This window comes from Hoplias malabaricus, chromosome X2 (assembly GCF_029633855.1).
Source record: "Hoplias malabaricus isolate fHopMal1 chromosome X2, fHopMal1.hap1, whole genome shotgun sequence".
NCBI lineage: Eukaryota > Metazoa > Chordata > Actinopteri > Characiformes > Erythrinidae > Hoplias > Hoplias malabaricus.
Window position 1 is genome coordinate 35,037,751 of NC_089819.1, and position 18,233 is coordinate 35,055,983.

At 39.7% G+C, this 18,233-nt stretch overlaps 1 protein-coding gene and 1 long non-coding RNA gene across 3 annotated transcripts; one reads left to right on the forward strand and one right to left on the reverse strand.

The window, feature by feature from the left end:
• The first annotated feature begins 1,853 nt into the window (after window positions 1–1,853).
• On the forward strand, window positions 1,854–8,319 carry LOC136676225 (uncharacterized). 2 transcript variants are annotated; one of them, XR_010796263.1, is made up of 4 exons: window positions 1,854–2,092; window positions 2,602–2,624; window positions 4,659–4,698; window positions 8,180–8,319. It is a non-coding gene; the product is annotated as an uncharacterized lncRNA (long non-coding RNA). The 2 variants fall into 2 exon arrangements; XR_010796262.1 differs by lacking the exon at window positions 4,659–4,698 and having other exon boundaries at window positions 8,180–8,312.
• On the reverse strand, window positions 7,408–16,253 carry LOC136676224 (extracellular serine/threonine protein kinase FAM20C-like). Its single transcript, XM_066653070.1, has 10 exons — window positions 15,880–16,253; window positions 15,044–15,219; window positions 14,762–14,840; window positions 14,074–14,166; window positions 11,602–11,717; window positions 10,535–10,715; window positions 9,433–9,542; window positions 8,917–8,998; window positions 8,769–8,828; window positions 7,408–8,366 (listed from the first exon to the last, which is right to left on the reverse strand). Exons 1-10 carry the CDS (start codon window positions 16,251–16,253, stop codon window positions 8,120–8,122), a joined length of 1,518 nt encoding a protein of 505 aa, XP_066509167.1. The 3' UTR covers window positions 7,408–8,119.
• Window positions 16,254–18,233: the final 1,980 nt, after the last annotated feature.

The window sequence follows — 18,233 nt, forward strand, 5'->3', positions numbered from 1 at the left end:
AGTTTTTAGTTTCATGTTTCAGTTTAAGGTTTGTTTTGTTTAATAAAATTCCATGTTGCACCTGTTTCCTGCCTCCATGTCTCATAGTAATCTCGTTACAACATCGCTTCACAATATATTTGTATAACACACCATTTAACATACTAATTTGATGACATAAAATACTCATTTACACACATTTATTCAGTCACATGCCTGGAGGACAAAAAAATGACAGTGGGGCAAGGTGCACCAGCAGCACTTTGCCTCCTCTACCTCCTTAATGAGTATGCCGCTAGTTTTTGCGATTTTTAAGACCTCTTGGCAAGTTATTTATAAAAACAAAAACCCAACTAGCACAAGCGACTTCCTGTACAACCTTTAGTGAACCAGTTAGACATGGTACGAGGCAGAGGAGGCGAATCTCAAGCTAGTTCACAGGTTCTCATCTTGAGATGTAAGTCCACTACAGTCTCGCAATGAAATGCAATAGAAAGATCAGTTTCTACACATTCAGAGAGTTTTTGAGCTGTCTTTCTGAGCTGTGTTATCACCAAGATTTTAATAGAAACATTGCAAAGGTCGAAATTGATGCACCACCATTCTGCCTCCCCAGAGGATTAAACATTTTTAATGAGAAAATGATACACTTTTCTCATGTGTCAAGGTACAAACATAGAGTGAGACTACATGAATCTAAATCCTAAAAATATCAAGTATGGAGTCAAAAAAGGGTCAAAAATATTTCGAGTTTGTAAAAGAATACTAACAAATTTAACGGACTTTGTAACTGCATTTGAGCAACTACACACAAACCTTGCGATGTGATTGGTCCAACTAAAGCTTTCTTATTGGTCCATCAATTGGCCGTCAAAACAGGGTCTTGAATCTGCAACTGCAAAAAGAGATTCGCACACGCAGCAGAGAAGGCGAATTTTTTCCACCTCATTCAAAAACTCCCACTGTCACATTTGGAACCTTAAAAAGGTTTGCTCTTGCACATTTTAAGCCATTTGAGAAGGTACTGATTCACATATTCACAACATTTGATTAACCAATGCAAATCTTTTTTCATATCTGTGAATTTAAATATTTTTTTTAGTTGTTGTTTTAAATTTGTGCCTTTAAATACATTTAAGGATTTTAGTTTGTGTAGTTGCTCAAACACAGTTACAAAGTCATGTAACAGTGTTACATTTGTGAGTATTGTTTTACAAACTCAAAATCTTTTTAACCCTTTTTTGACTCCATAATCAAGAGCCAATGTCATTTGGCAAGCAATGTTGCTGTCATTTGACATAACAGCATCAACAAAAAAAGCTACACTGTCAGTTGTTATAATGTACTGTCATGTCACCCCAGAAAATGTTATGACAGACCATAATGTCACCGACAATCGATGTAACTTGACATAGCTGTTATGTCACCTTGACATCAAAGTTGACAAAAGCAACCTTTATGATAATTGGAATAAGCGTTTATAAATGTTCATGTATAAATATGTCAGTTGTCATCAAGGTTTTATATAGGTGTCATGTCGCCTTAAGAACAGCACCCTACAGTAAAGTGTTACCAAAAATTGGGACATACATCTTATATCATTCGTTTTGTCTTGTGTAACACACAGTTAACTATGGTTGTATCTAAAAAATCCTTTTTGATCTTGTAAAACACAAAAAGAGTTGCTGGTTAGTAGTTGTGTTTTGTTTATAGTGAATTATTGTCATGGTCGGCAATTAAGGAGTTAACCCCCACTTTCTAAAAACGGGGTATCGCTCTTAGCCAATGGGTTGGCCAACTGCGCATTGTCCCGCCCACTGCTTTTGCCTCCAACTGCGGGCTTTGCTCTCTCTTTTCCGGCTGCAGTTTCAGTGTTGAGCGGGCTAATTGATCAAAGGAGACAGAGATTTGCTGAAAAAAGAGAGTTAGATTAGAGGCGGTGCCATTTTTGTGCTGCTGCGCTGTCGTCTTGTGAGATCGGTCAGGTTTATTTTTCCTTGGTTTTATTTTAATTGTGTCGCTTGATGCGATTTGGATCACTACATGATGTGATGGCGAGCCAACCCCACAGACGAGCCAGTTAACCTTTTCCCGTGCTGCCCTGCACAGTGCGGTAGGCCAGCTACAACAAGGACCTCTGCTGCACCATTCTGCACCTGCTGTCCCTTCTGCTGTTCCTCGCTTTAAGACGAACACTGCCTTTTCTCACAAAGCTCCTCAACTCTGGAATAGCCTTCCGGTTACTGTTCGGGGCTCAGACACACTCTCAATCTTTAAAGCTAGATTGAAAACCTACCTTTTCAAACAGGCTTTTGGTTAATCACTCACTTTCAGGTTACTTCTTCTCTATTGGTGTTAGAGCTGGTTTTCATATTATCACTGTTCTGTATTAACCCTGTCATACTACCATAGCTACAGCTCTTTTAGTTAGCTTTCTAGTAACTGCCAACATGCTGTATGTCGCTGGGCTCTCTTGCCTGACCCGTGGAAGGTTTTTTCGCAGGACAATTTTGCCCGTTCTTTACCATGACCATACTAACCTTTGTATTTTTATTTGTTCCCTTTGTCTGGTTTTCTTTCTCCTGTCTCTCTCATGCTTTGAGATGTCCTGCTGCTCTCCAGATGTTGCCCTGAGATATTAGTCCGTAAGTAGTGTACATTGGTTGTTCACTGGATTTACGGTGCATTGTGGGTAATAATCTAGTGTACTATATAAGGAATCAAATCGCTCAATGAGAATTCAGATGACGCTACAAAATGGCTGACACACTAAATAGTACACTAAACAGTGAATAGGGAGCAATTTCAGACACAGCCAAGCTCTTCATTCGCATGCTGCTCTTTTATTAAGATTTCCTAGTGTACTGAGAGGGCACATAAACACTATACTAAAAGATATTAAACCTTCACACAAAAAAGGACTTGTAACACAGCCATGATCCACGCCCATATGAGTCAAGAAATATAGATTTCATGTATGCTCTTTCATAACTGTGACTCATAACTCAACTTCAACTGCAGTAGTAGAAAATTATATCCTTGGAGAGAGTAAATGCTTTCAGACTGGATTTAGCGGTTTAAGTGACAAAGGCCTCTCCAGCTGACTTTTACAGACAACCCATTTTCTCTCTTTCCTAGGAGGTCCTTAACCACCAAACCCAGAAATCTCCTTCACTATGAATAAGCTCATATGTATCTGATATCATAGCTGTTTTTCTGACCTCTGTAACCGTATGTTCCTAAAGACCTTCTAAAATACTCTATACTGGCTTTAATTTGCTTTGTTTAGTATATATTGCGCAGGCTCTAAGCCATTGTTCAAACACTACCCCCTGTTGCCTGGCCACATCCAGATAAGTCTCCACCGACTTATGAATAAAAGCACCAAATCTATGCCTGTGAAATTCTGGCACTACTTCATATTCATTCTTCACTACCTTTTTAACTATTTAATAATCCATGTACTGTATAGAATTTAGGGGCTTTAATTGAATTTCGCTGAATACACTTTATTTATCCCCAAGGGATTCATGCTGGTTCCGTAGACATTACAAAACAATAGGCAACAGACAAAAAGCAAATATACAACAGTGGTGTTACAGTCCACTTTTGTTCTCTGTAGGTACATTACATTCTCTTCTCCAGAAGAAGAGTTGAAGATTTTTAATACTTTATTACAGAACTGTCTAAAATAAAAGAATATAATGTCCTGGAGATGAAATGGGGCATATATCAATACAATTTAAAAATCTAAAATTATTATAGACTGATGGTGGCATGGTGGCGCAGCAGGTAGTGTCGCAGTCACACAGCTCTAGGGACCTGGAGGTTGTGGGTTCAAGTCCCGTTCCGGGTGACTGTTTGTGAGGAGTGTGGTGTGTCAGTGTGGGTTTCCTCCGGGTGCTCCGGTTTCCTCCCACGGTCCAAAAACATTGGTAGGAGGATTGGCGACTCAAAAGTGTCCATAGGTGTGTATGTGTTTGTGTTGCCCTGTGAAGGACTGGCGCCTCCTTCTGGGGTGTGTTCCTGCCTTAAGCCCAATGATTCCGCATAGGCTCCAGACCCACCGCGACACTGAACTGGACAAGCGGTTACAGACAATCAGTGAATTAATTTTAGAATGAGGTCCAATAATGTTCCTTAACTAAAGGTACAGGATTTGTACCCTTGAGGGTACCATCTCATTGACAGCAAAAGGTTCCACCAGAGTGACATTTTGTTTTACTGGAGTATGTTCACTATGACTAATCCCAATTATTAGCCTGAGGTTTATTAAAGCACACAGCATTGACATGTGGAGCTACTAAACTGTGTTCTCTGTAGTGATGGAGCACTATCCAGTACACTTGAGATAAACTATGGTGGTGTTTGTAATCCAGGACTAATTATCCAACCTCTGTATTATTATTATTATTATTATTATTATTATTATTATGGCAATCAAATCCTCACAAATGTTCCGGTGGCTAGTGTCAAGACATGCAAGAAGAGTAGCGCCTGTTAGTGTAACCTGTGAACATCCCCATTGATATAATGTAATATTAATACTTAAGAAGAAATATTGACTATACAAGTGTCTTTTGGAAAAGAAGGTCCATTGCAGAAGTAAAGCATCAAATGTCATACACCAAATTTGTCTTTGCATATTTTTTTTTTACTTGTGGTGTTTTTTTACCCAGCTTTTCACATCAGACAAGAGGTCCAACATTCTTGATATTAGTGAGTCAAAAATCTCTGCATTTTACCTACTGTTTGTAGTATCTGTGATATGTGTGAAGTTATGCCTTGACTCATTGTTTTCTGAAGTTTGACTGTTAATATCTGTATTACACACAAAACAATGAGTATTTTCCAAAGACAGGTATGAACACGTGTATATATACAAATGTACACAGAAGTGCCTCTTTTTTAGATTTCCAATGAAATGCATTATGTTCTACATATAGTACTAGCTGAAATGTATACACAAATATTGTCACTGCTGTGGTACATTTTGCTGTAACTGCGATGGTACTCTGAAGTGTATATACAGGGGTTGGACAACGAAACTGAATTTCATGACTAAATTGGACCAGCCTGGTGGCCAATCTTCATTAATTGCACATTGCACCAGTAAGAGCAGGGTGTGAAGGTTCAATTAGCAGGATAAGAGCACAGTTTGGCTCAAAATATTGCAATGCACACAGCATTATGGGTGACAAACCAGAGTTCAAAAGAGGACAAATTGTTGGTGCACATCTTGCTGGTGCATCTGTGACCAAGACAGCAAGTCTTTGTGATGTATCAAGAGCCACAGTATCCAGGGTAATGTCAACATACCACCAAGAAGGACGAAACACATTCAAGAGGATTAACTGTGGACGCAAGAGGAAGCTGTCTGAAAGGGATGTTCGGGTGCTAACCCGGATTGTATCCAAAAAACATAAAACCACAGCTGCCCAAATCACGGCAGAATTAAATGTGCACCTCAACTCTTCTGTTTCCACCAGAACTGTCCGTCAGTTACACGGCCAGGCTGCTATAGCCAAACCTTTGGTCACTCATGCCAATGCCAAACATTGGTTTCAATAGTGCAAGGAGCGCAAATCTTGGGCTGTGGACAATGTGAAACATGTATTGTTCTCTGATGAGTCCACCATTACTGTATTCCCCACATCCGGGAGAGTTACGGTGTGGAGAAGCCCCAAAGAAGCGTACCACCCAGACTGTTGCATACCCAGAGTGAAGCATGGGGTGATGGTTTGGGCTGCCATATCATGGCATTCCCTTGGCCCAATACTTGTGCTAGATGGGCACATCACTGCTACCAAACCATTCTGGAGGACCATGTGCATCCAATGGTTCAAACATTGTATCCTAAAGGCGGTGCCGTGTATCAGGATGACAATGCACCAATACACACAGCAAGACTGATGAAAGATAGGTTTGATGAACATGGCCTGCACAGTCACCAGATCTAAATATTATTGAGCCACTTTGGGGTGTTTTGGAGGAGCAAGTCAGGAAACGTTTTCCTCCACCAGCATCACGTAGTGACCTGGCCACTATCCTGCAAGAAGAATGGCTTAAAATCCCTCTGACCATTGTGCAGTACTTATATCATTCCGAAGATGAATTGACAGTGTATTGGCCGCATAAGGAGGCGCTACACCATACTAATAAATTATTATGGTCTAAAACCAGGTGTTTCAGTTTCATCGTCAAACCCCTGTATGTATATATATATATCTCAGTGGCGGATGCTGGTCTTTCAAGGAGGGGAAGCTCAATTTCGGCCTACATCATAAAATGTGTCGGTTTATTTATACGTAAATTCTACCCTCCGTTCCTTTTCAAGAAAATGATCTGTGACCCTGTCGTACCAACAAGGCGTCTTTTCCAGGGACTTGACTAGTGTCCTCTCAATGGCCAGCAGAGCTAGGCTGTTTAAACGGCCTTGGCCCATGTGAAGTGTGTCCGTCTGTGCTCCCACGGATCTTTACACCAAAGGATCACTGATTCGCTCATTTTGCTGTCAATCAAAAAGGGATTCAACCTCAGACAGAGCATCCAATCATCATGCAGAAGCTGAGCGTCCAGGCCAGCCGAGGCCAGCCCACTGCCCCATAGACCCCCAGAGTCCTGAGCGTCTGATGGGCGGGACAAAGCCCAGCATTTATCCAATGACTCGTCTCGTTTCGCTGCTTCGCTATTGAACTCTAAGCACTGTGAAGCTGCGGGAAAGCCGCATCTTTACCAGCGATAAGAAGCTGATTCTGAACAAAAGTTGAGCGAGTTGTAGTGCATATTTATTCAATGACATGTACACATAATAGTATATGTTTGATCACTTATTTTTTTACATTTTAGTGGAAGCTGAGCTTGCAGTCTTAGAGCAGTCGCCACTGAGATATATATATATATATATATAATTGTATTTTTTTTTTTTAAGTTTCTCCTAATATTTCTCCTGAAATTCCCAATAAGTTTGATGTGTCACATGACCCTCAGTAATGACATTGTGTAATGTATGTATCTTTACAGTTATATAGTGCCTTTCTAGACACCCAAGGATGCTTTACAATCCACACTGTTCAGAACGCTCAATCCACACACACACTGGTGAGAAGCGTCCGCCAAACGCGCACAGCGTACTCTCGACCAGGAACGACCGTCCACCTGAAGGACTGCATCGGGCACTTGGGTTTAACCCAGGATAGAACACCAATCCATATCTGGGCTCACACATACAGACATTCATTTACACACCAGGACAGTTATTCCTGGTGCCAATTCACCTACCCTCCATGTTTTTGGACTGTGGGGGGAAACTGGAGACCCCGGAGGAAACCCACGCAGACACGGGGAGAACATGGAAACTCCACCCAGATGGGACTTGAACCCAAGATCCCAGCGCTGGGAGGCGAACGTGCTAACCACTAAGCCAATGAAAATGAAATGTAATGAAAAAACCATGTACACAATTTCAGTTTCAGGATGCTATTATCTTTAGCTACATAACATGGTCAGTATCTTATCAGTATAACGAGCAGTTTCACCATGGGCATATGTATTTTGTTTAAAATTTTGCATGAAGTTCAGCTTGAGTGAACTGACATGCTAATTAGCCTCTGCGACCTACAGTGCTGCCTTTTTGTTACAGGTCAGCATGCAGCACTATCGCATTAGAAGTAAATATTTGGTTAAATTTGGTTTTTTACTTTTTATGATTAGAAACATATCAAGTCAGACAATGGCACCTTCTTGGCTGTAGCCTTGGTGAAAGAAACGTTAGGTAAGATCTGGTATTTCTGCTCCTGGTCTCCTCCTACAGTTGCAGAATGTAATTAATTCTTATAGTACTCTCCTGAAATCATGGTGAGTGTTTCTCCCAACCTCCTCCAAAAGTTACATTGTGTAGTTTCTGCAGTGCTGTACCGAGAGGAGCAATGAAAGGGTTCCTCCTATTACAGCTCAGTGCAGCATCACAATTATTTTTGAAGATGTAATTTTCAGGTTAAACTAGTGTACCTTTAAGTTTACACTCCATTACTCATTAACTAGACCAGCCTCATAATTCTAGTTAAGTATTCCTTTAATCAGATTGGTCAAAAAAATCTTCAAGTGTGACTGCACTATAAAAATTTTAGAGGCACATTTTTTATCCAGGATAGTCAGGAATGTCATCATATATGACATCACTGTGCTGCTTGTGTTGCAGAAGACAACGCTGGACAGTTTCAAGGACCTTGGACAGGCGACGATCTAATGCCAAGAGGTGTGGCTCGGCAAGGAGAGGGGCCACAGCAGCAAGAGGGTCCTGGGACAATGAAGCTCGCATCATGTCACTCAGGCGGTACTCAGGGAGAGAGAGTAGACGGAGCCGCAGCAGTGTTGAACGACGAATTCTAGCAGAGAGAAAGGTTGAAATACATCACAAGATGGTTCAAGACAAGAGCCCTCTTGGTTGCTACCATAGAACAGTATTTGGATCCTAAAAAAACTTCACAGTGAATTGCTTTTTTCTAAGTAAAATGTGCATATGTGCAGATCCTCCTTTATGGCCTAAACCTAGAGATTAATATGGTGTTTGTTATGATATGTTGTATTCTGCTTCTTGCAACTCATATAAAAACATACAAACAATTCCTGTGATGTCAACCAATCCAGATTAATGTAGGACAAGGAGCAGTGGTGGGGAATCAGGGGTTTACCAAGAGGAAGACGGTGAAAAACAAAGGAGGAAATATCAAAGATTAAAAACAAAATGTTGAGTTTATGTTAAGATACACGAATGATGTCAAATTTACCTGCAGCATTGAACAAGAGGGACAAGTATGGAAGGTTCATCTTTGGAGTAACGACCAAACCTACAACATAAAAAAACATAAGATGCAATCAACACAAACAAAAATATCCTCGGCTCTGTGTAAAAATGCATTGTGTTTAAACACTTACGCTCTCCCATGGTCAAGGTGTAATAGGAATGTGTTATTTCCAAAATTTTCAAACGTTTCATAGTGGTGCCTGTCCATATTGCCTGCAGTAAAATAACAGAGCATGGAGTTTGGTGATATCCATGAAAACATGATTTAAAACTGAAAAAGAGCTTCCACATTGCCCAGCTAAACTATGTAATTGAGCATTAAGTATTTGTTGAAGCACATTGTATTTGCACTTAGTCTTTGCTGAACTGAACTCTTTATCTTCTTAGGTGGGAACACATAGGGATTGATTATTATTATTGCACTTATGCTTTGTTAATTATCTATTGTTTTTTGACATTGTCAAAAAATCTTACTGTAGTGGTTTATTTTGTGATCACTGTGGTGTTATCCTCAAGGGTATATCTTTTGTACCTTGTTCTAATATAATTGTACTATTAATATAATTATATATTTTTTAACTGTGTTGATTTCATATGCCTCATTGCATGTAAATGTAAATGTATAGGATGAAACAACCAAGTCTCACTCTGCAGGAAGTCAAGGATGGTCATATCTATTAGATCCACCAGTCGGGTGCCACGGTCATAGGGTGGAGTGTTTTTGACAGAGTTGCAGTAATTTGGTGTTGTCTCCCATCTAAATATTCCAGTATTGAATCAATAATACATAACAATCACTGATTACTATACAACATTAACCATATAACCTTTGTGGTGCCAATGCATTACAGTAATATAAAAACATAGTTCAATCACAGAACTGCAATTTTATTAAAACATGTCAGCATTGTCAAATCAGCTTTGCACACAAATGATAATCACACTGTTCATTCACTTTTCAACATACACTAAACAATCACTGGATTAGGAACACCTGGCAGTTGGCATATGATAATGGATAAAGTGACCAAAAATATTCAGCATCCTATGTCCACTGATGAATGACTAAAGGATGATCAACACAAACAGTGCAGCAACAGATGAGCTACTGTCTCTCGTTACATCTACAAGGAGGACCAACAAGGGAGGTGTGTCTAACAGAGTGGACAGTGAGTGGAAGTAGGAATTGTAGATGTAAAGTCAGAGACAGTAGCACATCTGGTTCTGCACAGATTGTGTTAGTCATCCTCTAAGCGCAGGATGTGGTTGCCTGGATATTTTTGGTTGGTGGACCATTCAGTCACGGAGTGGCTTAAAAAGTCCAGCAGCACTGTTGTCTGATCCACTGGTACCAATACAATACACAATAAACCACAACCAGTCAGTTTCACTGCAGCACTGAAAATGATCCACCATCCAAATCATACCTGTTCTGTGGGGGTCCTGACCACTGAAAGGTGGGGTGAAATAAGTATAAGAGAGTATAAGGAACAGGTAGACTACAATCTGTAAATGTAAAACTAAAAAGTGCTCCTGTATGGCCAATGGAGTTGACAAAATGCACAATGAGTATATACAAGGTATGTGTTCCTAATCCAGTAATCCTTCATTGTAGTTAGGAGAGTAAGAGGAAATCAGATTGGCCAGGACCTCTATTTATAAATTAAGTGACCATTGTTCAGGAAAACCCTGTTGTACATACACGCACAAACGCAAACAAACTCACACACAAACAAAGTTACTACCCACAGTGCAAGTTTGCTGCGGCTATAGGAGCGTCTCCAGGGATTTCTCCAAGAGCGTCTAGGGGCCAGGGAAAGGTCAGGCAGCATGGCAGCCAGAGAAGCCTCCAGAGCATGGGGTTGGCCACACACAGCATGTTCCGTGGAGCAGTAATACGAACACTGGCCATAAAAACACCAGTTCCCCACTGACATACGGAGAGGTGAAAGGCCAGAACCACAGAGGAAGCAAAAGATTTGACACAATGCCATTTACAGCCAGTCAGTCCCTCATATCCCAACAGTAAATTGGCAGGCCTGATTTCTATGAAACAGTGAAGCAAGGGGGCAGATAGTGACAAGTTTACCATGTTTACCTCCTAAAAAAAAGACTAGGCAAGTGTTTACAAATTAAAAGTGCCATTAACAGCCAACAGCTCATTAGTTTCAAGACGTAATCAAACCTGAAACAACCTCTTGAGTTCTAAGACACACAAATAACCTTTTTTGGCAGCATAACCAATTTTGTGGCTCTAGACCTTATTTTGTTGTTGGTAAACATTAAATATACACAATGAAATGTCTTCGGAGGGCAGTGAACGCACACTCAGAGCATCAGGCAGCCCAGCACCCAGGGAGCAGTTGAGGGTTTGGTGCCTTGCCTAAAGACTCTTGAATTGAGCTGTGGAGATTGAACCGGTGAAACTTCCAGTTTCAAACCCGCTTCTCTAACCATTAGACCACAGCTGCCCCATTAAGAAAAGAGAGTCCTTCATATAGAGTGTTATGAAAATCTCGATATATTTTTTATATATTTGTGTTCTCTAGTTTTGTAACTATTTGAAAAAGAATATGTAAAGTAAATAAAATAATAAAATGATAATCAATTATCTTATTCGGGCCGATACCAATAACCCAACATTTCACCTCATTATTTAGTTTAACTGGACATTTTAATGGTCTATGTGTAGGTATTATACATTATTTTGCAAATATTGTTCTGCTATAATCACAAGTAATATATAAGCCACTGTTATATCATACATAATTTAAAAAAGGAAAAGAAAAATGAGCAGACCCAGCTTCATAGTCAACCTGGAGATTTGAAGAAGGTCCGAGCCAGGTTGTGATCTGTGGTGATTTCTTTAATGTCCTTAATGACGTCAATCAGCCTTCCAACAACTGGAGGAACCCGTCTAAAACCAAGAAGCCTTCCATAAAGACAAAGATAGAAGAAAAATACAAGAAGGCATAAAGAGGAATATTAGTTTGATGGTAACTTGCAAAATATTTAGCTGCAGATATATTGGGGGAAAAAAGCAGCTATGTGTATTCTTCACCTTCATCGTGTGATTTCTGTGTTCTTGTTACATTTGCTATTTTTTGTAATGTATGCGGTATAACAATAACTAATAATTTTTATTTTGTTTCCATCACTACCATGAAAGTAAATCTATGATTATGAATATACTTTTTAAATTACTTTTAAGTATGTTCAGCCATCTACACTCTTAAAAATAAAGGTACAATAAAGGGTTCTTTGACCGATGCCATAAAGAACACATTTAAGAGATGTGTGAGTGTGCAGAACCTTCTTAAAGGTTTAAAAATCCATATCTTAAGCATACGTTTCTTTACTAATTTAAACATATTAGCAAAAATGGTTCTCTATGGAACAAAAAATGCTTCTTTTGTAGCACCTTTATTGTTTATTTATAAGAGTGTATGTCTGAAACAATATCACTTTGGAATTTGGTAAGCTCAGTATCTACATTCTCAGAAAAAAAGTGTAGTATGTAAGTGTAAATGTACCTTTATAGATACAACAGTGGTGTTTCAGTTGTGTTCCCTAAAGTTACATTAAAATCTCTCCTTCAGAAGGAGCAGTGAATATAGGTCATTTTTCATTATAGAAGCATATAAACATAATATAAATGGGGCGAAATGGTGTCGCAGTCACACAGCTCCAGGGACCTGGAGGTTGTGGGTTCAAGTCCCGTTCTGGGTGACTGTCTGTGAGGAGTTGGTGTGTTCTCCCTATGTCCGTGTGGGTTTCCTCCGGGTGCTCAGGTTTCCTCCCGTGGTCAAAAAACACATGTTGGTAGGTGGACTGGTGACTCAAAAGTGTCCATAGATGTGAGTGGGTGTGTGAGTGAGTGTGAAGGACCGGCACCCCTCTAGGGTGTGTTCCCGCCTTGCGCACAGTGATTCTGGGTAGGCTCCAGACCCACCGCGACCCTGAACTGGATAAGCGGTTACAGAATGAATGAATGAATAATATAAGTGCTGGAGATTAAATTGGGCCTAAGAAATCAAGCCAATTTTAAACTATAGCGATTGAGCCTGCAGCACCACTGAGTGGCCTCATTTCACAACTCATGGGCAGTGACTACTTCTGTTTGTTGACAAACTCTCATGTTACCAGTGTCAGATCTTGTTGCAAATGTCTGAGGAGGTTCTGCAGGAACTTTGGCTTTGCCTTTAAAGTAACTGCTACTTGCACGTGCCTTCCCAGTTCTTAGAACCCAGATAGTTTAAGCCGAGCATATAATTTTATTTCTGCTGTCCCTTTGCTGCTGTATCATTGTGAATTTCCCCCACTGTTAGAGTAATAAAGAATCCATCAATCAACCAATCTTCTGAAGCAGGTTCTGGGAACCATATAAGGTAAATATTCAGGGGGAAATTTGGGGAATGACTTGCACATCATTTGTGTTCTGTTGGCTCCATTACTGCCTTTAATTTGTTTATAGCTTCTGGAATGGTTAAATGAGACATTAAAGATATTAATTAAAAATCACTTTTCATAACATTTGTCATCATTGCCTAGGTCTCCAGTATGCAATCTGATATGCTACAACCCCTAATGTCTGTAAATGGGTAAAAATTCAAAGTGTCTTGGTCCAGTATGCTAGAATTTCTCTCTCTGCTCACCGCAGAGTAACAGCATCTATATTTGGGATAGCTCTAACTGCATAAAAGTAAACACAGAGCAAACGTACTACAAAACTAAACAACTCAATTAAAAATATAGTTTCCGTGGTATTTCATTCTGTAAATATAAACTTGCAAACATTTTAAACTTTAGCTAGATACAAACAGTCATTTCTTCCCCTCAATCATTATGTTCCAGCCCTATAGACACAGAGATCTAAACATAAACAAACCAGAGACAACAGCATTTCCCCACAATCGTTGCCTTTCAGACAGAGAACTGAAGAAGTTATACATAAACACAAACTTTTTCCAGACTGCTGTTAATGCTAATGTAGCTAATGAAGAAAGGAAACTGAATATGCAAAAATAAAGGTAATAATAATCAATATGTCACTGCTCCTGATACAAATCTCTCTGTTTCACATGAATGGTATATTCAGCAAAATGTGTATGACGTGCATAAGCGCGCACAGAGACTGTAGGCAAAACTATCCCACAATAAACTCAGCATAGGAAACATGGCTATACACAGTTATTCAAAGAGAGCTCCATATCCATTTTACAATCAGATTTTATTAAGTTAAATGGGCCAAAAAGGTAAGAGAAGGTTGATGCTGTCTCTTTTTGTACCTGTCCAGATGAAAAGCTGCAATCTCAGCGTTGTGCCTCTCAAAGTCAGAGAAATAGTACAGGTTCACATTGGTCTCCTCATGTCTCTGTTGTCTGCAGTTAAAAATAGAAAGAAGCTGATAAAGCAATTATTAGCTTACAGCACAGCATCTGTGCCTATTATTTACAATATTTGCAAAATCCAGTTGAAGTACTTACAATAGGACCATACAGCAACCTTAAAGAAAAGGTGAAAAGTTATAAGGGTCCAGTGTAGGCTTATGCCCCTCGTCATGTTTTACATGCAGCTACACAGATATCCTGTAAACCAAGCTGCAATTCCTGTTTCACTGAAAGGGCAACATAAGGCCCTATGAAGCTCTAAAATGTTTATACAGTAAACAGTAAATAGAGTCTTGGGAAATGCTACCAAAATAGACACTGAAAAGAAAAATACGTACAATGTACTTGTGTTTAAACGAGTATAGGAGATTCTATGCAGAAAAAATAGAACACACAGTAAACAGAACAGGCCCCTGCATTATATTTACTATAAGAGTATAGTCTCTTTTAATATCACAAATTTCAGCAAACAAATAGGCATATTCTATGCGCAAACATTTTGGTGAGAGTAAACCATATAGCTGTACTTATTTTCACATAGAACATCCAAATTTTATGTCACTTTGTACACACTTGTCAGACTCACTTCATGGGCTTGAAGAGTGCCTGTCCATAGTCAGGGAATGTCATCACCAACTTCAGCTGAGTCCCTCCTGTCTTCTGAACTAAAACATGTCGACAAAGAAGTCACGATCAACCAAAACGTAATGACCACCAGCTTTTTTGTTCCACTAGAGGTCTTCATGCTCCACCTTTTAAACTCTCAATAACCACAGCATTAATAACAGCAACAAGGAATCTCTGTAAGATTGCAGACCTGGTGTAAATGTATCTTTATGCTCAGCGGTCAGTGTTGTAGGCTCTGTACCTGCACTGACGATGCGGAATTTGTTCATTTGTTGCAGAAGCACAGGCACGTTGGCGTCTCTGTGCTCGTACAGCTGCCAGCGGGAGATGCCTAAGTGAAAGCGAAGCCACGGTGGGTGGGTATCTGTGCTGCTGTTCCAGCTTATGGGGTCAAAGCCCTCTCGGCTGTCGCTCAACCTAAATGAGAGGATTAGTGCTTTTAGGGCTGAAACAATTATCCAAATCCCTCAGTATATTTAACTTGCCCAGTCTTCCCTCCCACTGTTTCTAAAACCAACAAATTACAGATGTGCCTGTTTAACCTAAGCCTGCACCAAAGCTGACACAGACATTGTTTCCCTTTCAAGAGCCAACTAGCCACAAACACCTACAGACACTTTTGAGTCACCAATCCACCTACCAACGTGTGTTTGTGGACCGTGGGAGGAAACCTGAGCACCCACCAACACACACCAACACTCTTTACAGACTCTTTGAACCCACAACCTCCAGGTCCCTGGAGCTGTGTGACTGCGACACTACCTGCTGTGCCACCATGCTGCCTTAGACAACATATGCTCTAGAAAAATGATTTCTGGGCTGATAAGTCTAAATTTGTCATTTCAGTTACTTGGACCTTATGAAACAGAAGGTGTTACCAGCTTCTATTACTGAACTTTGGAATTCTTTTGGAAATAAGTTGAAACAAATGCAAAGGCTGGAATCACTAATTGCTGAAAAATATATATTTACTTACTAAGACAACTGTATAATTTTATACTGAAACAAATTGCTTCCTCCTAACAGTGGTTTAACAAAGATTTAAATAAACGAAAGGGTACAGCTATGCAATCTCACCACTGCTCTTCATTTTGCTCTTCTGCCCCTTTGGTTCGGACTTTGAGCAGCCAGTCTTCGTCAAGTTTGGGCGGACTGTGGAGGTTGTACAGTGTGTGGGAGAACAGAGCGTCCAGCTTGGAGGGATCAGATGCTCCTACTTTGATCTCATGCTTTGCCTGTCTCCTGGGGTCAGCCTTGCTTCTGGGACTGTCCAACGTGAGGTGGTCTGAGTTGTGGTTGGATTGAAGCTGAGAAACAGGAGGATGAAGGAGTTCACAATGGGGGGCGTACAGAGACAGAAGCAGCAGAGCCACCAGCAAGTGGAGGACCACTGACACACACAGCAACAAGACGTATACACCAGGCATCCGCCGATACCGACACGCTCTCATACTGAGAGAGAGAGACAGAGACAGAGAAAGAGAGAAAGAGAGAGAGAGAGAGAGGGTTCATAGGCTAAAATCACACACTCTTTAAAACCAAACCTTCATAGAGAACCATGAAATGAATTGAAAGTTCTGGAGCAGCTGCATATGAGCCTACCATGCTAATTCCAAGAGTTTGCTAGAGCGGCATAAAGGGGCAAAGGGGTTTAAACCAGTAAACCTGCCATTTCTGAAATGATGGAACCTGTTGGAACATCTGAGTGTGTGTGTGTGTGTGATGTATTAGATGTATTCATGGAACATTTAATATGTTTGAGATGAATTAATTGACATCAGTAATTTTCTCAAGAATGCCATCAAATCAATGTTCCAACATCTAATTGAAATTCTTCCCAGAACAGTAGAGGCTGTTACTACATGGAAAGGGGGCAATATGGCAGCCAAATGGTTTCACTGTCATTAAAAATCTAGTTCTAAACTTTCATCTGCACAATCTATTTTTAAACCTGTTCCAAGAGCAACACCAAAGCCGACATACATTGTCTGACAGTATGGAAGCATATATATATCAAAATGAAAATGAAAATGTAATATACAAAATGCCATGACATGTTTCATTTGATTATGCAACAACTGTGTTAAAATTAATTAATTCATCCATTCATTCATTCATTTATTCATCCATCATGTTTTCCGCTTGTCCATTTTAGGGCCGCAGTGCTGTGTTAAAATGATCATTAAAAAGTTTTTACACATTTAAACTCACCACACTAGAAATATAGCAAAATTCCAGCATTAAAAGAGAACCAGCGCTTTTTCAATTTTTCATAATTATCAGCCCCACTGCACTTAGTCTGTATCAAAATGCATGTGAAAATGCAAACCCAGCCGACTGCATTTTCATTTTCATGACTACTTGTCAATCATCCCATGAGGATGAGGCTAATTGCACGCTCAGCAGACAAGGCTTTAACTAAAGACATGGAGCTGCTCTTAAATTAGCAGAGGAGGTGACAAAAAGAAATACAGCCACTTTTTATGCTTATGTCTTTATACTTCACTCCATGACAAAGTGTTCAATTGACAGTGTGGTCAGACAAGGCTGTCAATGCAACATCAAGAGATGAATGTAAATGAAATATCAATTAAAGTCTACGTACTTGCAAATGTAATTACTGAATTGAGACCAAATTTGCATGTATGAGGGTGGAAACCCAGGATTACATTCAGATTTTGCATATTACATTGTCCATAGAATTTTCATACTGATATCCTTCCATATGACAGAAGCAGAAGGTCATGACGAAGATTTGCAAAGTTATTAAACATACCTGTCTAGCTCCTCTCTTCTCTGCTGACAGTTCCTCTGTAAAAAGAGAGAGATCTGCTATCACACTCAGCTATATCTATCTTGTTTGTTCACCTTCTTTCCCCCAGGTTAGGTCGGTCTGAACTGATATGTTTACTTGTACCTGTTGTCATTTTGTGTGTGTTTGCAGTGACAGTGTTTCACATATTCATAGTAGTCAAGTCAAGTCATATTTATTTGTATAGCACTATTTTACAACCTGATGGTGTGACAAAGCAGCTTTACAGAAGTTGAGAATTAAAACTAAATTTAAATGAATATCCCCAGGTGAGCAAGCCAAAAGCAATTGATCAGGAGCCTCTGACAGAGTTCCATCAGCGTCCCACCGGACAGGAGGGCAGTCATTAACTCAAAGGAAGTAAAAAGGTCATGGGTCTAAAAGGGGTTGTTAGAAGAAGAACTCCTTTTGTCATTGATTCATATTCAAATGTATAATACTATACACATACAAATTCAATGAACTGCCATTGAATTCATATAGTTGTAGGCTTAGTGTACTGTGATTAGTAGTAATTGTAACATGAGCCTTGAACCCAAAATAAGTTTAAAAATATTTATTAAAAATATTTAAAATGTTTCAGAACATGCTAAATAAAAGTTTCTAAAAGAACCATGCA

Coding starts and splice junctions, on each gene's coding strand:
- LOC136676224 (XM_066653070.1), bottom strand. CDS start 16,253: ATGAGAGCGTGTCGGTATCGGCGGATGCCTGGTGTATACGTCTTGTTG. Junction 14,841..15,043: donor ATTCCGCATCGTCAGTGCAG/GTACAGAGCCTA, acceptor GACATGTTTTAG/TTCAGAAGACAGGAGGGACT. Junction 11,718..14,073: donor GCAGCTTTTCATCTGGACAG/GTACAAAAAGAG, acceptor TCTTTATGGAAG/GCTTCTTGGTTTTAGACGGG.